Here is a 21,574-nt window from a genome sequence, read left to right on the forward strand (position 1 = left end):
TTTTGAAGTTGCGATGTGAAACTCTCGTACTGCAGGATACTGTAACCAGGTTCCATTAATCAGCCTGCAAGTGAAATTATACTTGTCACGAGGGCAAAGTAAATTCAGACTACATCCAAATACAGGGGGGGAGAGAGCCATTAAGACCAGACTTAACCCTCATGAATTCGCTGATATTTGTGGAATTCAAAAGAGTCAGCTGTACAAACTTTTTTATCCATGGCATTAATAATGAGTGAACCTATCCAGGTCTCTGATGACTGTAAAAATATCCATAATTATAAAAAATAAACAGATATCAATACGAATCCCAAAGAAAATTCGATATTACTGGTAGTAAATTACTAGACAAAGAAGTGGAAAACGGAGCTATTTGTAAGATTGCCAGGCAACATAAGAGTCAAAGAGAATATTAATCATGATTCTGTATTTCTCTATGCTAACTGAAATTAAGTTGTGATAAAATCTGATCCTATGCCCCTAACAAAAGTTTCATATTCAATTTCTCGCGCGCATCCTCTGAGGTTAATTTTTTAAACTTTATTAATAGGCTAGAGATGCAACGAAAGAACCCACTATGTAACTAATTTCTATATAAACTTTGGGTTTTTTCAAGAAAATGTGACATTTTCGCATGAATGTGATTTATTTAAATTGTCATAGTCTAATGTTGCAAGTAAATTTTTTCATATACATGACTTGATACTTCTAAATGTCTATGAGGTTCAGAAAAAATTAATTCATTTTGTTGTTATAGAAATTCTATTTCCTTATTTGTTTATTATTTAAAAAACGATTGCAAGTCCTTAACTAAAATTGCATTGCACACACGGATAAGAATAGGTTATGTGGTATGTCATGTGGACCTATGAACCACATGTGAAGTTCATGAGCTAAGCATACCTTTCTCCAGTCAATCTGCTCGCAAGCGGAGACGGCACACACAGATGAAAGCCTGTGTAAGCAGATATTGAGGTTAAAAGGAACAAATGCTGATACGGCAATGATGACGTCGTCACTTGGCAGGAGATTGCTCTCAGCCAGCTAAGAGTTACGTGACTTGCTGTAATTAAATACGACTTTAGTATTTCCAAATGATTTTTTTTTTTTTTTTTTTTTTTTTTTTTTTTTTTAATTCTCCACCACATGAGAAGAACTGTCTAAAAAAAAAAAACAGTACAAAATTGAAACAATCATATTAGTTTCATGTTGGATATCTGCATGATTGTAAATCAAATTTTAAATACTGTTTTAAATTTAGATATTCCTTATTCAAACTAATGAAAAGGGTTTCCATACAAATTTTTATATATACTATTTGCCCTGTATAAGATTATCACATAGATATACATTTTCACTTCTAGACTTCCTGACTTTAAAATCTCTTTTATTTTATTTTAATTTTATTTTATTATTTATTTTTTATTTATTTATTTATTTTTTGACTACGAATATAAATCACCGGGACAGACAATATGTCAGTAGGTTTTGATATGTGTTTGAACTTTTAGCTTATTTGTCATTACTAAAGCGTTAAGTTAGAGTTCAAATCTTTACGCATATATATTTGGATATTAATTAACCTATTTGGTTACGTTTTCCTTATTGATTGTTTTTGTCGTGATTCCTTTTTTATTATAGTTTGTAACCCTTCCGACTTCTTACGGAGTGTATTATATGACTCCACTTGTATCCATATTTATTTTATTTTATATATAGCTATTTATATATTTTTTTTATATATATTTGATAAATTAATGGTTATGGTTGGCTTGAATATGTGAAAACTGTGTTTCTAGGCGGCATACCGTATAAGGCTACTTGCGGTATCAAGATATGAATGATAAAGGTATTTAAAACCGCGAGAACCGCTATAATCCAGTTCGGATCCAATATCACGAATGTAACTCGTAAGACATTGACACTTTTTTATTTATCCGTTATTCTACCAAACCGATTGACTGGGTGATAAAATATATTATTGGTTTTCTTAATGGATAGGAATTCACACAACGTGTTAAGGAGATTATTATTGATTTACACCACCCGAGTCACAGATTATGAAGTGTTGAATTCCATGTTTACTGATTTAGCACTCATAAATATTCCTAGCGCACTCAATTGCGGTGTTTGTTTTAGTGCTATTAATTCTATATAACGTGTCAAGGAATCTATTAACACTAAGAAGTGTATGATTTTTTCCCCTCTGTCAGACTCGTAATTCTGTTAATAATTCTACGTATATTCTTTCAAGGATTGATTTGGCACAGGATAGGCCCCTAAACTGACAGGTGTCTTAGTGTATCCCTTGTTTTAATGACACGTTACAATTAGTTATGTGCTTTTTATATCTGTAAGCATCGTAGGCCAGTAAAACAGTGATTTGGCTTTCTGTGACATAATAGGGAACCCTGGATGACGGAATGCAACCAGTTTATGACGATTGGTATGAAAGAGATTATTAACAGAATTACGAGTCTGACAGACGGAAAACACTTCTTAGTGTTAATAGTTCCTTGACACGTTATATAGAATTAATAGCACTAAAACAAACACCGCAATTGAGTGCGCTAGGAATATTTATGAGTGCTAAATCAGTAAACATGGAATCAAACACTTCATAATCTGTGACTCGGGTGGTGTAAATCAATAATAATCTCCTTAAAGGATGGGCATCCATCATTTTCCATTTGCATAGTAAATTAATTTGATGGTACTAATTGATTTAACCTAAAAAATAAAAGTTATTTACATCTTCATTCCCTGTATTTTTGTACATGTTAGTGAAAACAATCATGCTATTAACTGGGAAGGGGCAAAAAGGATTGTGTATTCTAATAACGTACTGGAAAGGAATATAATTGAATCTAGCTTTATCAAAGAAAGTTACAACCATGATATGAACATCAGTCAAGGGATGTATAAAACTTGATCCTGTAATATCAAAAGAAATTTATAAATTGCTTAAATTCTAAGGTAGGAAGTAGAGATGTATGGAAATAGGACTACCCATATTTGTAAACACAGTATAAAGGGGTGCAGCCAGTTGTTCATGAGATTTCCAACCCCGCCTCCCTGACACCTGTCAGGTGTGGACTTGTTGTCTCCTCCAGTGGGTACGTTTATCGGTAGTGTCCCTTGAGAGTGTGTTGTAAATTTTAGCCAAATGAGTTTTGAGAGCAACTCCTACCTTGACACCCGCCTGTGGGTGGATCTGCAGTCTCAAACGGTTGTGTATGTTCGTCAGTACAGTCTATGTAGTATATAATTATATTTGTGACTCTTAATACTATGTATCAGTCTTGCGTCAATGTTTCGGAAGTAAAGTCAAAACCGGTCAGGACCTACACCCCGTCTATTATTTTGTTGTCACCTGTGGAATATGGTGTGATAAATGAATCGTGTGCTAAAGTGATTCTAATATATATATGTATATATATATATATATATATATGTACATACATATAATATATATATAATATATATATATATATATAATATATATATTGAGTGTATGTATACAATATAAAAGTCGAAACCAGGTCAGGACTACACCTCATCTCTTATTTTTTCACCTGTGGATGTGTGTGATAAATGAATCACATGCTAAAGTGATTCTAATATATATATAGATATATATATATATATATATATATATATATATATATATATATATATATATAAAGTGTGTATGCATACAGTGATTATGATGTATATATATTTTCTAGACTTTAGAAAGCGCAACAATGAAATGGAACTTATGTGTTCTCTAGTACGTTTTGGACTTATTGCAATAAATAAATAAATAACTGACATCTCAAGAGGTTTGTCGGTTTTGGCCTAAGAAGTCAGTGAAATAGGTCTCAGGTTAAACTAGCTTTTGAAATAATGCTTCTACCTTTTAACAACCTACAAGTTCTCTATGAAACATCAACTCACTTTCACAGATATCCATGGCCAAGATAAATAAAAAGTTTTTCATTTTATTCAGAACCAAATTCATACTTCCTACTAATAGTCTTTTCCCATCAGACGAAATGATGCTGATTAAGAGAGATACTCACCTTTACATACTCATGAGCTTAATTGCTTACTTTTTTTACACTGCGTGTAACTCTTTGAAGTTCAGGTGGTGCAAGAAAATCATCAACATGGACAAAATAAAAGTTCAAGTATATGTAAAAGAGTTTATTGACTCCATGGATATACAATAAGACATCTTTAAGACATTTAGGAACGACTTCCCTTCACACCTCACTAATAAAAGGAAGGTACTGAATGCAAGAAAGGCAGACACACCAAAGAATATGGTTTCGAGTTGACTAATCCATAAACATCAATCGTCAACAAATAGGGCGAGACCTTCCTTTTGGATGGTTTTGGATGACAGACATTTATGTTCAACAAAGGAATTCCAGTTTTCTATGCGCAATGTATTGACTGACATCTATGTGTACAGCTATGTTTAAATGTGAGGCGACATGATACGTTTTATATCGTCTAGAATCTCAGACTCAACATAACGTTGCCAAGTAGTGTTAAACTATTTTTTTTTATTCTAATGTCATACATGTCGAAAAGTTTATAAACTCACATCTAGCACTATTTTCCTAAGCTCGAAGAACGGTGTGATAAGGTTAGCAGTGCTGTCAATGACAATGTGCTTACTATGATCCTCTGGTTGGTCAACGTAACTACCTCTGTACAATTATAGCAGTAGACCTAATAAGCTCAATAGGCATAACATTTTCAAAATAAGAATATTAAATTAAAACAAGATTACTTTGAATGCTGAAGTTTTAGGCTGTGCTCAAGCTGCCTTAATGGTGCAATGTTATTTATAGGCCTATAAAAATAATCTAAGCCTTAGGAGAGGTAATCTTTGTCACTTAAAAATTTATTTGTAGAGATTACCTGTTCTTGGAGGAATAAAAGATGATGGTGATTTTAATTATATGGAGAAGGTGCTATTAATCGAAATATCTATTAGTATTAATGTCAAAGCCTATGGAACACTCGTTTTCTAACTGGCTTAGAATATTTTCTTAAAAGTTCTTTTGCTCGCTTTTGATGTATAATTTGTTGAACAAGTTCTACATCAAAGTTACTTTATGAATTAACAAATTTTGTTCATTCATAAGATAACTTGAGGTGCAAGAATGTGTAGATAACTTCATATGCTTTCTGGCTAGAAATTGTATGTATAGAGATGTGAATGCTAAGTGTAATGTATTTATAGTAAGTAAAGAAATCTAACACACCTAGGCCTAGGAACAATATCTTGGCTTTAGCAATAGGATAATCGCATAGGCGAATATTTGCTAGTTATCCCCGCCACACCGACGGCACTCTGGCTCGTGTACTCCTGCGTCAGAGTCAAAATATACAGGGTCTGCTCACGAGGCGGTACTAAAACTTATCCCCGCCCCTTATGAAACGTCATCAGTTACAAAAGGACCATATCTTTATGAAACTATATTTACGATAACATTTTCATATAACTATTTTTGCGATGGCGTTTTTTTATATAAATTATCCTTTTATTGGATGTTGCCGTATACTACGATAAATTACAAAGAATGCTCTTTCAAATGATGTATAGCACGTTACAATTACGATTACTTTCAAACCCACAAGCGCGCACAGAAAAAATTATCTACGCACACAAAAATGTGCAATTACTTCATCCGTCAACCTACATACATTCACGTTTCGTAGCGTATGTGACTAAGGGATGATGATAGAAAGAAACTGAAAAATGGATTAGAGAGCTGATAAAATTTACTATAGGTGTTCGTTCTCAGAAATTTTCGAGGAATTTTAGGTCAAAGACGGACCAAAATTTTTTAATTTTATGTAAATATTTACCACATTTTTCTTACATAATTTTTCATCTTATTACGTTTTTCCATATACCATGTAAAAGTACAAAGAATGCCCTTTCAATTGGTATATGACACATTACAATTATAATTATTTTCAAACCCATAATCGCGCACAGAAAATATTATCTACGCACGCAAAATTATAAAAAATTAAGCGTTCGTGTTAGATCTGAAATCTAGCCCCAGACTGACGAATGACTTTTTGTACTTTTTTCGAAAATATTATAATCGTTTGAGACATGCATAATTAATACCTTTATGTATGCAGTTTGTGTCATATGTAAACTTATGTGTTCGGAAGTATATTTATGTGATATGAAGTGCTAATGAGAAATTTGCTGGAAATGTGTTCCCTGTATCATTTTCTTCATCATTTATTCCTTTGATACCTTATATCGTATATGATGTAATTCTTATATTTTTGATATTGTTTTCTCTTTTGTGGCCAAGTCGTGGAAATGCAACTGCCATTTTTTACACTGCCTGTACCACATTTTCTTTGTATTTATTACATAACAATAAGATTTGGAAAATATAATTAATCTATCATTCTAACCTTTATCATAAAAAAAGTTGCTTTTTAAAGTGAGGTATAAACACAGTGACAGAACTAAATACATTTCTTAAGAATTATTTAAAATCTTGATAATACTACCTGAGAGAGAGAGAGAGAGAGAGAGAGAGAGAGAGAGAGAGAGAGAGAGTTTTCATGTTAAAAGAAATGGACTTGAAGAGAATACAGTAAACCAGTATATAGGTAAGTAAATAAATATGTAAAGAATAAACATATGAAGAAAGCTGGAGTAGCTGTGTTCAAACTGGTATTTTTTGTGCAATAAAACAAGGTTTGGTGACTAAATGAGAGAATGGGTATTAAAAAAATCAAACATGTGACTTCTACAGATTTTATCATCAAGATTTTATGAAAAACACCACGCGACATGGATTATATGTATAAAAACTAAGGGTTCTTTAAGTAATTAAGTGGAGAAACACTGGAGTGTTACTCTTGTGACGTCACAGTATTAGCTCCGCCCCCACTGCCGAGTTGAGCAGAACCTATATACTTTGAATGGTTATTAAAAAACATCAAGCATATTACCTCTTTACTCACTGGTTTTATCAGATTTTATCAAAAAAACCATGCGATATGGATTAAATGTATAAAAACTAGAGCTTCTTTAAGTAATTCAATGGAGAAGCACGAGTAGTGTTACTCTTCTGACGTCACATTATTAGCTCCGCCCCCACTGCCGAGTTGAGCAGACCCTATTACTTTGACTTTGGGTTGTGTCACACACGCTCCACTCACCCGTTGACAAACGTGGATGCATTCTACTTTTTTATTTATTTACATTTTTCAGTGTTGATACATAAAAAAAATCAAATAGGACTCTTCAAAAGTTTATGGTTGCATTGGAAACCATGTCAATGTTATGACAATTTTGTTTTTAATTTAACATTTCAACTGTGGTTTGATAATTTTTTTTTCTTGTCAAATTCATCACTGATGAGGGAACGAGTTTTGAAAATGTTTCGTAACTGTTTTGCTGAGATTTGGCTACACGTGATATTTTCTTTCCGTTGTGAAATATATTACAGAATTTACCCACGAAACATATGGCCTTATTGTATGCAATAATCGTGTTTTTGCAGTAAAATAATAGATCGTTAGGGAGCTTGTTAGGTTGCCAGTTACTGAATTTTGAACGAAATCCTATGCACTTCTGAGTATAACTATACCATAGATGCTGGTGTCAGAACTGAAGCTGACCAGTAACTTCCAAAACATTTATGCCTCCTTTCTATGTTGATACAGACAATTTCTAACGGGGAACTTGTAACCCAGAATGAGACCTGTTCAGTGCTTTGAGTATGAGTTAATTGACTACAGCTGAAGTATATGGTATCTTTTGTCAAAGTGAAGGCCTCCTTCAATTAGGATTCTGAGTGTAATCCAGATAGATTTCTAGGAAAGGGGTCAGATCATCATTGGAGACAGAAATGGTATAATTAAAACCGTGGCAGTCGGATCAAGCAAACAAGAAGATCCGCAGAGCACTCTCGTGCCACTGTAGTGCTGTTGCTTAGGTCAGCACCCTTATGCTACCTCGCAGTGCATTTGGAAATGGTTTAACTTGCCAACTATGGCTTTAAATTGCTGTCTCATGCCCAAGACTTCTCCTAACAGGGGCACTTTTTGCCGTCTTCCTGTTCCCTGTTCCCAGATGATCCTGTGAGGTCAACTTTACAATCAAAGCATCTAAGCTATAAAAGATGCCGGTAGAAGTGCTGAGAAATAATTTGTAAGAAGTATTTCTGGTTATGTTCTGTGGATGAAACCTAGAATTTTTTAATGACTTTCTTGAAGAATATTACCTCAGAAGATACAATGTCATCAGTCCAAGGATTTGTTGTCCTTCGATTATGAAAAATGTCAGTATGGTATTAATGTAAGGAATCAGTCCTCTAATTGAAGGATTTTCCACTATTCTTTCAGAAATATGGATAGCAAAAACTAAACAGTATATAACAGAGTAAGGAAAATTGCCACTCTCCATGATAAATTGAATATTATGCAAATTATCCTCTTAATTTTTCTATTAGGATGTGGGTGCTTGGGGCGAGGATCTGCAAATCAGATCCCTTTTGGCAACCTCCCAGCGAACTTCGGTATGCCAAGTCCAGAAATGCTTCATGACATGGCTCCTGGTAAAAACACATTTGGCAGCAGTGTTTTAAGGTAAGTCATCCCAACCTTACATTTACTTCTGTTTTGTCTTCATGTGTTTGTATCTCTCAATGGAATGTTGGAAATAAAAGAGGAGGATGAAATTTCTCCTGATTATTCGTATATATAATGCTACTTTGGTCTTGGTAGATAACTAAAGCCTCATTTCATGAAACAAAAATAATATATAACATGTAGACTAAAATCACACAAGACATATTTAAATGACATTAAAAGAACTCCCCTAAATCAAGCAATTTAATCAGAGTTTGAAGTAAACTTTGCAAAAGAAAAAAAAAACATAACAGTCTTTTTGAAATGAAAATTGTTCAATCAATCGTAATGGAGGGGTTATGATAGTGGCATTTGACAATGTTCTCAAGGGTCGCTTGTAAGAGAGAGTGGCTGGCTGTTTTGGTTGTTGGCTTGTTAGGTTGTTTGTGTTCGTGTGAATGGATAGTTAACACTCGAATTGCTCTTTCAGTGAGGGGTTTTTGTGTCTGTTGGGTCAGTCGCAAGTCCGGTCTGTATTTTGAGTCAGTCTGTGATCAGAGCCTGTGGCGGAAAGTCAGTTTTTTGGCAGCAGTCTAAAATATTTTTGATGGTCAGTTAAATTGTGTGTTATTGATTTTTTCTTGTTAAGTTTGATATTGCTTGCTTAGAGTTGTTGTGCCTGTGTTGTTAGATTTGTTGTGCTTGTGATTTTATATTGAGTTATATATGAGTTGTTGTAGTTGTGAGTTGCTGAGGGTTATTGTTGGTGAGCTGTTGTGATTTCTTGATGTTGTTAGTGGGTATGTGTATTGGCTTGTCATATTGTTGTTTTTCGTGTTGTTAGTGATTATTTGTGCAGTGGTCTTCTGTTGTGGTTGTTGTCCTTATTTGGTTGTTTGTGGAATATGTTACAATGGCCGTATCCAGCAGACAGCGCCGCTCCTCACCCTGAGTGCCTTAAGTAGTTGGTAAGTATATGTGTTTTGAGAGTTTTTGGCTTTTTAGTTTGTGATCCCGCCATATCATTTATTGGCACCCAACGTGGGGCTACTGGTTGGGCAGCTGCAGGACGGTTGGTGTGGTAGGTTGTGTGATTGGTGGAGGAAAATGAGTATGGAAGGTTTAATTGAAGTGGAGAAGCTGAAGGAGGAGTTGAGGTTGGAGAGAGAAGTGAGAGGACGATTGGAAGTAGAGATTGAGAGGTTAAGGGTTGAGAGTGAGGAGCTGAATATCGAGTTAGAGGAAATGAGAGGAATGCTAAGGAGTGCGAAAGTGGAAACAAAAGAAGAAGTGAAAGGAGCGGAACAGCAGATGGTTGAGAGGGTGGATGAAAAATTGGGATCGATGATGAGTGATGTGCAAGAGATGATGAAGGAAATGATGAGAGGGTTTTTTGGAGAGGGAGCTGTAAGAGGTAGGCCACTGGGTCTTGTGATGGGCCCGGAGCAATTAAGAAAGTGAAAGAACAAGTAGATGTAAATGTGAGTGAGGAAAGTGATATGGTTGTGTAAATGAGGAGAAGAAAGCGAAGGTACAGAATAGGGATAAATCAGAGCAGAAGGGAGCTGAGAGTAAGGAAAGTGCTAAAGGGAAGAAGATTAGTAAGGATGGTGGGCAAGATTAGAAAAGAATGAATAAGATAAGAATAGAGTTGAGAGTAGAGTGTAAGGCTGAGAGTGATTTAGATAGTGGTAAGTGGGAATTAGTAAGTAGGAAGAAGAGGGGTAAGAAGGGTATGACTATAACCAAGGATGTGAGTATGGAGTAGATTCTTGTATTCAAAAGAGGGTAAGGGTAGTCTCCAGTTTGTAGGGGTGCCGATCGTAAAAATATTTGCCAAAAATACACTAATCAAGACAAGCTAATGAAATCATCAGGCATTATTAGCACTATAATAATGCATATTCTCGGTGAGTTTTATAATCCTACAGGGAAAATAAATGATTTTATGAAAAAAAATTTGAAACTCAGTGTCCCTTGTACAAGGGACACTGGTGGTCGGTGAGAAAACTACAGTCTTGAATAGAAATTCGGTCTTACAGAATGTTGGTATATCCACCTGGAACATGCACATAAATTATTATCAAAATAGAACAGTAAATAAGCACGTAATAACAAAAAAAAAGAGCAACAACTAAAGCGAATGCCCCGCCGATAAATATGGAAATCGCAAATATTATAGTATATCTCTCAAAAATTGGTAGATGTCGTTTTCTATGTTTCCTAAGATTAGTTTCATCACAGAAAACAACTTTATGGGTATCTAAACTAATTTTTCAAGTTTCTTGTCCTGAGAAAAAATCGCTTTTTCGCTTTTTCTCTGGTTTGGTTTTTTTTGGGAAAGGGGGGGGGGGTTTATTTCTTTGATTGTCCTAAATAATATAATTTTTAGATGTTTTAGGCTATCAAGTGACATAATAACTACAAACTCTCAGAAGGTTTTGTCCCTAAATCGAGGTTTGAATTTTTCTTCCTAACTATTATCTCATTTATCGGTCGGGGCTTTTGGCCTGAAAGTTGTTTTGCTCTTTTTTTTTGGTTTATTATGTGCTTATGTACTGTTCTATTTTGATAATACTTTATGTGCATGTTCCAGGTGGATATACCAACATTCTGTAAGACCGAATTTCTATTCAAGACTGTAGTTTCTCACCGACCGCCAACTAAACTCTTGTACAATGGACACTAATTTTCACATTTTTTTTTCATAAAATCATTTACTTTCCCTGTAGGATGATAAAACTCACAGAGAATATGCGTTATTATAGTGCTAATAATGCCTGATAATTTCATTAGCCTGTCTTGATTAGTGTAATTTTGGCAAATATTTTTACGATCAGCACCCCTACAGACTGGTGCAAACTGGAGCCTACCCGTAAGAAAGCTCAGAATGGAGTAGCAAAAGTGAGAGTAAGAGTGAGCAGGAAGTGCGAAAGGCAGTGTATATGAGAGAGGTACCCTGATGTGAGAAGTATGAGTAATATGGCTGTAGGGATATAGGGGACTTTTTAAAGGAATATGAGAAGTATTTTGTGGTTAAGTATGGAGATAATAGGAGAGTTTGGGCAAGAAAATTAAGTAACTTCTTAACAGGATTTTTGTTGAGTATGTATGGGGTAATGATGAGTGTAGGGAATGTGCTGTATGAGTGTGAAAGCCAGGATTGTGGAACAGGCAAAGAGGATAAAGAGTAGCATTAGATATAGGAGAAAGCATGATTTTGAAGAGGCAAGAATGAATGTTGGTGAGTCGTTGTCAATGTATGTGTGCAGGTTGGAAACATTAGCAACGAAAAAGTTTGGGGACGAAGGGATAAATGAGTGTGGAGATTTTTAGTGCAAAAGTTGTTGGCGACTGGACCAGAAAGCGTATACGAGTTTATGAATCTAAAACGTAAGGAGAAAATGAAATGGACTAATGAAAGGTTGATGTGGAATGACATTTTAGAAATAGAAGAGGATTATGAGTTAGATAGGTGTACGAAAGAGAGTAGAAGTGTTAGTGTTAGGACTGAAATAGCGGGCCGAGGCAAATAGCAGAGCGAATGGTTGATAGGAGTGTTAGAGCAAGTAATGTAAGTATAGTAAAACCCAAGAGAGATTGGAGACCAAGCGTTGGAAGAGTAGGCTCAGTTAGTCGTGAACGATGTGGTAAGCCAGGACACAAGAAGAATGAATATCGGGGGGCGTGAGGAGCGTGCTTCGAGTGTGGGCAAACGGAGCATTTAGTGAGCGAGTGTAAGAAACATAGGGATATTAAGTGTTACAGGTGTGGACAGGTAGGGCACATAGCGAGTGGATGTCGGGGTGCCATGTATATGTGGTTTGTGGTAACTGTGGAAAGAACGGGCATTATGCTAGGATGTGTAAAGAACTCCGTGCCAGATATGTTGAATGTGGAATGGAAGGTCATGTGGCAAATGTGTGTAGACGAAAGGGAGTGAAGCAAGCTAACAGTTCGGGAAACATGTTAAAGAGGAGATTCAGTTGGGTGGGTCCTCTGGTGTGCGAACGGTGAGAGTGCTGCATGTGCATGAAGGATTGCTGCATGAGAAAGGGTTTGGTAGTAGAATACATGAATGTATGAGCATGCAAGTGAATTGCAAGGGGATATGTTTGGTTGCTCTGATTGATACTGGGTGCAGTGTAAATGTTCTTTTTAAGAATGGATGCGACAAGTTGTGGAGTGAGTGCGAAATTAAGAATTGTAAAGGGGAGGTACAAAGAACAGGGAGTTTATGTATGCCTGTAGTGGGGATATGTGAGAAAATAGAAATTGACAGGGTAGTAATGGATGAGAGTGATTTTTGTGTAGTTGAAGGGATGAAGGATAAGTACAATATGTTGCTAGGGTATAAGTTCTTGAAGAGGTGCAGGATGGTGGTATGTCCAAGTAGGAATATAATTGAGTTGCATATGAAAGGGAATGTACATGGAGAGTTTTATTTGGATATGGATGGAAGAGTAGACAGTAAGTCATGGAAAGGAGTGCCATTGGTTGCAAAAGAGAGGGTGAAAGTGCCATGTGAGGTCGGAGAAGTTGTTAGTGTGAAGGTTGTTTGGCTGGATAGCCTCAGAATTGCCAATGGTGACAAATGTGAATGCATAGTTGAGGGTGTGGATGTGAACAAGTTGGTAAGAGCAAGTGTGCATGTATACGATGGGGTTTTGGATATGGAGAATCCTCGGGTGTTTGTTGCTTCGTTGCCAAGTGTTAGAAAAAAGAGAGAGCGGGGTATACATGAAGGTGATTGTGTTGAATACATTAATGAATGCTGATGACAAAAGATATGTTAAGGTACGGTAAGTGATGACAGGTAGCATGAAAGAAGGTGGTGATTGAAAGTATGGTGAGTTAAAAGAAAGAGTTTAAGTGGATGAAAATATTAGTGACAATGAAGGGAACAGTTGATGCAGATGTTGTGGGATAGGCGGGATGTGTTGAGTCATGGTGACGAGGATTTTGGGGAGCTAAGCTTCCAGAATTCAAGATAGTTTTGGATGACAATACCCCCCCATGTATGCACGTTCTCGAGACTTTTCCCCACCTATTACCAGAGAGATTGAGGAGCAATGTGAGGAACTTGAGAGAATGGGAATGATCGAGAGGAGTGAGAGTGCCTGAAATAGTCCCATAGTCCTGGTATGTAAGTCAGATGGAAGTCTGAGGATGTGCGTGGATTACAGAAGGGTAAATGATGTGACTGTGAAGGAGCGTTTTCCAATGACTGTGGTGTCCGATTGTGTGTATAAGTTGCATGGGATGAGAGTATTCACGGACTTGGATTTGGTGAGGGGAGCAGGCCTGTTACAGCTTTCTCAAGTGACAGTTGTCATTATTAATTTAAGCAATTGAGCTTTGGTTTGGCTAACACACCTGCTGCCTTCCAAAAGGCAATGAATGTAGTTTTGGCTGGTTTTGAGTTATAGATGATATTTTGATCACGAGTGAGACTGTTGAAGAGAATATGAAATTGCTTGAAAGGGTGTTAGAATGCTCAGAAAAGGTTGGAGTGAAAGTGAAGCTTGAGAAATGTATGTGGTTTGCTGGGGAGGTGGAATTTCTTGGTCATGTGGTGAGTGCAAGTGGCATAAGGAAGAGTGAAAAGTTCATGCGAAAGGTAAGATGTTCCCTCCCCAGACATGCGTGAGTTAAAGGGTTTTTTGGGTCTGATTGAGTTTGGGAGGAAGTTTGTCGGGAATTGTTCGGGTATAGGGAAACCGTTAGCTGAATGGACAGGGAAGAAAAATCGTGTTAAACTGAAGTGGGATAAGCAAATGGTAGAAGCATTTGAGAGATTGAAAGAGGAGGCTGCTAGAGATGTCACCTTGGCTTTCCCAGACTATAGTGAAGATGCAAGTAAGCTTGAGTTGTATACTGATACGAGTAAGTTTAGTATGGGAGGATGTTTAGTGCAAATGCAAGAGGTGAATGGGGAGGATCAAGTGGGACTTATTGCATATGTGAGTAAAGCTTTTAATAAAGCAGAACAGAAGTATTCCATGGTTGAGAAGGAGCTTGCTGCGATAAGGTTTTGTGTGAAAGGGTTGAAAGTAATTTTGTATGGGGTGAAGTTTGCTATAAGGATGGACCATCGGCCATTAGTGTATATAATTAAGAAAGAGAGTGTGAATGCTAGGATCGCGAGGGAGATTGAAGATTTGAGTGAGTTTGATTTTAAGTTAGAGTATATATAGGGGAGTAAAAATGTAATTGCTGACACGATGTCAAGAATCCATGGTGAGGGTGACAATCCTGTGAAGAGTGACTGGGACCCAGAAAAAGTGCCTGAGGGGTTAGTTGTAAAAGAGAGATTTGTGGGAGATGACAGAATTTGTGAGTGTGTGTTTTTGGCATTAAAAGATTTGGAGAATAAGGGTTTGGTTGAGGGAGTGCCTGAGAGTATAGATGAGCTGCATGCAAAATTGATGAATGTAGTAGTACAGAAGGAAAGGTCGTATACGGAGGAGCAGGGTATGGGAGCAGAGAAGATATTGGTGCATTTGTTGTTGGCAGTAGCAGAGTTGTTTAGAAAAAAAGTGGTTTTGAATAATGGATGGAACAGACCGGTTGAGTACTGAAGGAGGTTGAAAGTAAATAGTGAGCATGGAGTTTTGAGGATTCAGTGTGGGGAAAATGGTTGTAATTGGTTGGTTAGAAAAGAGGATTATGAAAGGGATTTGACTATGAAGTACGTAAGTGGGGAGGTAACTGAGGATGAATGTGGTGAGGACGATTGTAATGTGAGTAACCAGCTGGACGTGGCAGTGAATGTGTGTATGGACAAGAGCCAAGGGAAAATGGTGACATTTGTTAGAGTAAATGATAGTGCGCATTATAGGTTGATTGATGCGGGGGTCGCAAGTTTCCTTAGTAAGTGATTCAGTAGCAAGTGAACTTGAGAGGTGCCATTGGGAAGTGAAAAGACAGTCTACAAGTGTGAGAATACATGGGTTGGGGCAAGGAAGTGTTTTGGTATGGGAGGAGGCACAGTTGAACGTTAGGTTAGGGTGTTTGGAAGTAATGCATACCTTTATAGTTATGGGAGATAATGATAAGCCAGCCAAGATAATAGTGTTCATAGCGAATTTTGATATTGCTAGAAGTGAGAATGATTTGTTGAGTGAGGAGGAGATTGAACAAATGCAAGATGAGTGCATGAAGATCAATATGTTGCGACAATGTATTTTGGGAGGTGTGCGTGTGGAAGATTGGCCCTGTGAGTTGGGTGTGTATAAGAAGGTTGCTTAGCAGTCTGTAGTGTGTAAAAATATAGTATATTTTTTGCATCAGGAGGGGATGCATGGCAGAGAAGTGTATGTGCCGGTGTTTTCTGTTGATTCAGCTGTGAGTACTTGTCTGTTGGTGCATGATCGTTTTGGGCATATGGGTTAGAATAAGTTGTGGGAATGTATTAGGGAGAGATTGCATGCGCCTGGATTGAGCAAAATTTGTGAGGACTGCCAGAAGGGAAAATATCAGTGTGTGAATGCAAGTCCGCCTGTGTGCGATTGCAGATGAAAGAGCTGTTTGAGATGTTTGTGGTTGATTGTGTTTTGTTGCCGAGGACTGTGAGAGGACACGTGTGAATGACTGTGATGGTGGATCACATGGGTAAATTTGCTCACATGGTCCCCATCAAGGACAAACGGAGTGAAACTTTTGCGGGAATGGTAAGTCAAGTGATGTTACCAATGTGTGTGCAAGCCTGTTAGAATGTTGAGCAATAATGGATCTGAGTTTGTGGGGTGGGAGTTTGAAGAAATGTGTATTTATGCTCAATGGCGATAAATGGTTTTGGCTTGAAAACAAAGGTCTGTGAGAACGATGACGGAGATTTTACAAATGATGAGTAAATGTGACAATGATTGGAATATGTATGTATGGCGTACAGTGTGGGTATACAACTCCACACTGCCGAAGAGTATAGGTATGTCTCCTTCCAAGTATGTGTTAAATTTTGAGGAAATTGTTAGGCTGCGATTTGGCTTGTCTGAGAGTGATCGGGATTTGTGGAAGAAAGCAAGTGAAAGGTTTGAAAGTTTTAAGGTTGGAGATAAAGTATTGAAAGAGGTAAATGTGAGAGGAAGAATGATTGTGAATAAGGTAAGGGAGAAATTTGAGGGGCCGTATGAGACTTTAGAAGTGGGACCGAGTGGATTGAGTTATATTTTGAGGAAATTGCGAGGAGATGGAATAGTTAGCTGCATTGGTGGAAAGATTTACCGCAGTATGTTCGGGGGAATGCGATGAGTGAATGGTTGAAAATGAATCAGTATGAGCCGAGCGTCAGTGAACTAATGGGTCTGGAAGATCGGCAGTTGGTATTGGTTGAGTATTGAAGAGTGTAGGGAAAGGGAATGAAAGGGAGAAGCATGAACTACATGATAAGGGTGTTAGTGTTAGAGTACAAACGGTTGATAAGGCGTGTAATATGGATGACTTTGAGGGAATGAATGATACATATAGCGTGTGTGGATTTGAATTAACAAGGGTGAGTGAGATTTCAGTGGGAAGGGAACCAAGTAGTAAGGAAGTAGTTGGTGGTATGGATGAAGCTTTGCAAGGGTTTAACAGAAGTATGGATGAACCGAGTGGTTTGGCAGCAGAAATAAGGGAGATATTAGGACTAGAGTTAGAAGGGGTAGATGAGAGATGAGATAGTGAATGGGATTTTGGAGGACAGCAACAAGGGAGATAATGTAAGCCTGGAAGAAAGTGGTTTGGAAGAAGCGAATGGCGATGCGACTGAATGTATGAGGGGACTTGAACGAGATCCAGAGAGCTTGCCTCCAAGCATCCTAGGGTGTTGCGAAAGGTGATTTAGTGTGGATGATGTGAGTGTAAGGACACGTTGTCAAATGTAACGAGGAGGAAGTATGGAGGAGTTATGGTAGTTGAATTTGACAACGTTCTCAAGGGTCGTTTGTAAGAGAGAGAGAGAGAGAGAGAGAGGCTGGCTGTTTTGGTTGTTCATATTCATGTGAATGGATAGTTAGCGAGCAAATTGCTCTTTTGGGGAGGGGTTGTTGTGTCTGTTGGGTCGGTCGCAAGTCTTGTCTGCATTTTGAGTCAGTCTGTGATCAGAGCCTGTGGCGGAGAGTCAGTTTTTTGGCAGCAGTCTTGAATATTATTGATGGTCAGCTAAATTGTGTGTTATTGATTTGTTGTTAAGTTTGATATTGTTTGCTTAGAATTGTTGTGCCTGTGATTTTCTGTTGAGTTATATATGAGTTGTTGTAGTTGTGAGTTGTTGAGGGTTATTGTTGGTGAGCTGTTGTGATTTCTTGATGTTGTTAGTGTGTATGTGTATTGGCTTGTCACATTGTTGTTTTTTTTGTGTTGTTAGTGATTGTTTGTGCAGTGGTCTTCTGCTGTGGTTGTTGTCCTTGTTTGGTTGTTTGTGTATTATGTTACGACGGCCGTATCCAGCGGACATTGCAGCTCCTCGCCCTGAGTGTGTTCAGTAGTTGGTAATTACATGTGTTTTGAGTTTTTTTTATTATTTTGTGATCCTGCCACATCGTCAAAAATAATTTGTTTCTGCTGATTGCTATTGAAAATGGATGTCAAGAACTGTTTTTAATGAGAGTAAAGTACCACGTATGTTTATGTTTGTCTTAGTTCTCTGTAGTCTGGAAGACCAGGTGAGGATAATTACTCACTTAAGTGTTAGGTTAAGGAAACTCTGTCAAAGAATACCCTGAAAATGACCAGAGGAAAAGAGGGCGGAGTGGGTTGTGGGAACTCGGGCAAAATCCGATTAAATTCGACATTGTTATCTTTCACTTGCCGAAAAACTTTTATGGATATTCATGAGAGTTGAAGCACTTCTTTATGAACAGCCCTTAATTTGGAGATGACAAAAAACTGGGTCCTTAGTACGCAAAGATATTAGATATAACAAGCCTGAACAGATAACAGAACTGACGCTGTATAAATATTCCTGAAAAGCAAGAATATCCTCATTCTTAGCATAATTATTTCTAAGGTATAGTTGCTATTTTGATGCCTTATACTTAGTTTTGGCCCGTAAAAAGCCAGGAGGGAATACAGTTATTGAAATGGCCAAGTTCTATTCAGTGGCAGAACTAGGTCGTTATGCGCCCGGGTGCAAATTATTTGAGTGGGCCTCTATCATGAAAAGCAAAATTAATTACCATTTAATGACGATACTATAGTATAGATAAGAATAAACTCTACTACTACTATGATTATCATTATCATTTATATTTTCATTATTTTTATTACCTAAACATATTTAAAAATATATCACCAAATCAATCTACTAAGACATTATGATGCGGCCAGATGGGCCACCAATTACAGTGGGACCTGGTGCATTGCACCTCCTGCACCCCCAGTAATTCCGCCACTAGCTCTATTCACTTTCCTACTTCAGTGAAAACATGAGCACAGGCTAAATGCAAGAGAAGGAAAATGTCTTAGAATGGTAGTTGGTACTCAAACATTTCGGTAATTTTTGTTTATTTCACAGAGGAGAAGTTCCGGAGAAGGCGATCGATGGCAATGACAACTCGCATTTCCATTCCACACACGAAAAGCGTCCCTGGTGGGTGATCGATTTGGGATCAGAACGAGTCATTTACCATATCATGATTCGGAGTCGCCAAGATTGCTGTTCAGATAGGTTACATGACCTCGAGGTAAGCATGCTGGCTAATATCAACCTATTTTTTTTTTTTCGTTTTTTTAATGAGAGGTATATCTTCTTCCTCTTTACTTCCTCTCAGCACCATATTCTTTGGAAAATTGAATCTCAAATTAATGGCCCCTGTGGGCTTGTTCCATATGAATAAGATTCATCTTCTGATAATAATAATAATAATAATAATAATAATTATAATGATGATGATGATGATGATAAAGAGAGACAGGTAGGTTGACATCACAGCAAAGAAAAAGGTTGCGTGGTAGGCAGATTCTTTTGCTATATTATCATCCGAAGATGATACTTTGTACTTGGCTCACATAATTTACACTAGATATCTAGCAATGTAAAAGTGGCAGAAAATATTTTTTTTTAATCAATTCTTATGGACTGATCGTGCATTTTATAACAGAACTTTAATGAATGTCAAGGACATTCTATTTACCACAAGGTGTGTCAAAAAATATCAATGTAAGATCACTTTTGGGTGTCAGAATGCTTTAAGTGACAGGTGTTTATCTCCTCCAGATTCGCCTGGGAAACGACTTGGAGATGAATGGCGACTTCTCCTCTTATGATCTTCTGTATTTCTTCAGAGGACCCTACAGGAAGGAAGACGGATTCCTCATGTATACCTTTGCCCAGGGTGTAAAGGGAAGATACCTGAGTCTACAGATTGTTGCAGAGGAAGCAGAATTTTTACAGCTTAGCACCGTCAAAGTTATCGGTTTAAGGAACTAAGTAAATATCGTACTGGCCAAAATGCTTTTATAGGTATTGTTAAATTTTTAAAGCCTTTGCAGCCGATTACAAAAATGATAGGGTTATCATGAGATAAAAAATAGCACCACAGAATTAAATAATTGGGACTTTATGCTCATAGCGGATCCAGCAACAAGTCTGTTTGCAGATCAGTTGTAAAATCTAAATATTATGATTCTAATTTTGACTTAAGAAAAAACCTTTGGGCCCTTTGATACCATTAAGTAGCTCAGGCCTGTATGATGAAGGGGAATTCACTATCAAGGAAATATTACAAAGGCGTATGGTACATACTTATAAAACATCTGCATTAGTGTGGTTTATTTTTGCAGACATCAGGAAATTCATTTTTGCATATAAAATAAAAGAAAGAATGAATATTGATAAGGGTATCCTTCCTGGAAGAGATTCATTGATTTGGTTTGCTTGTTTGTTAACAACACACTTGCGTTGGTTTCTGGCTACAACTAAAACAAAACAAAGTGGACTTTATGACTGGCTACAACCAAGTAGATTTTAGGAGAGAAATTGTCAATTGGTTTAGGGCCCTTTTGTGAGTGTCCTTTGCCTTGCCTCGACCGAGGTTTATGGTATTTTGTTCTTAATGTGATTATCCGCTTAGAATACGGATTCAACCAATTGAAATATGATTCAAAGCTTCCTGTATTATGTATCCTATAACTTAATACATTCATAAAGCTGCAAATCAAACATTATTTAGGCATTATGGATTTTTTTTATGCTGGATGTAGTTGCCTTAGGTGACAGAAATGCTAACTCGGTAAAAGTGCAACCAATCAGAGATGGTGTAAGCACACGAGAAATAGATATATTTATATATATAGTATATAATTGGATGTATGTATGTGTGTTATGTATTTGTGTGTGTGTATGTTTCAGCATAACTCTGAAACGCATTGAGCAATTTCAACCAAACTTTGTATACATATGACTTACCATTTGGAAAAGAACACTGGAAATGTAAAAATTTAAAACGAAAAGACAGATATTAGTGTCTAATCCATAGTTTTCGAGTTGGCTGAAATGAGTAGTGACACTCCTGATGCCCTTCAAGTCCAAGTTCAGCCCCAATAGGAAGGGGGGGTGAGAAGGGATGGGAAGGGGATGACATAAAAATAACCAAAACCGACAGATATTAATGTCTAATCCATAGTTTTCAAGGTTGCTGAGATGAACAGTTACATTCAAGATGCCCTTTAGGTCCACTTCAACCCCGATAGGAGGGGCGTGGTGTGAGAAGGGGTGAAAAATAAAATGTCAAAAATTACAGATATTATTGTTTAATCCACAGTTTGTGGTTTTGCTGGGATGAATAAAAGACACTCCTAATGCCCTTTAAGTCCAAGTTCAGCCCTGATAAGAATGGGGGGGGTGGGGTGTGAGAAGTGGTGAAATATGAAATGTCAAAAATTCTGGGCAATGTAACTGAAGCAACTATCTTAACAGGTAAATGAGAGGGAGAGGAAGAGAGGGAGAGAGAGAGAGATAGAGCGAAAGAGAGAGAGTAGG

General features: G+C 37.2%; 1 protein-coding gene across 1 annotated transcript in view; it reads left to right on the forward strand.

The window, feature by feature from the left end:
- LOC135225210 (uncharacterized) overlaps window positions 1-20,424 on the forward strand; it is a 23,823-nt gene extending 3,399 nt beyond the window's left edge. The window contains exons 3-5 of the mRNA XM_064264520.1: window positions 8,493-8,628; window positions 19,109-19,277; window positions 19,811-20,424. Coding sequence (XP_064120590.1) covers window positions 8,493-8,628; window positions 19,109-19,277; window positions 19,811-20,023 — 518 coding nt within the window. The 3' untranslated portion in view covers window positions 20,024-20,424. The remainder of the gene's footprint in view (window positions 1-8,492; window positions 8,629-19,108; window positions 19,278-19,810) is intronic.
- The last annotated feature ends 1,150 nt before the right edge of the window (window positions 20,425-21,574 follow it).

This window comes from Macrobrachium nipponense, chromosome 13 (genome assembly GCF_015104395.2).
Source record: "Macrobrachium nipponense isolate FS-2020 chromosome 13, ASM1510439v2, whole genome shotgun sequence".
Lineage (NCBI taxonomy): Eukaryota > Metazoa > Arthropoda > Malacostraca > Decapoda > Palaemonidae > Macrobrachium > Macrobrachium nipponense.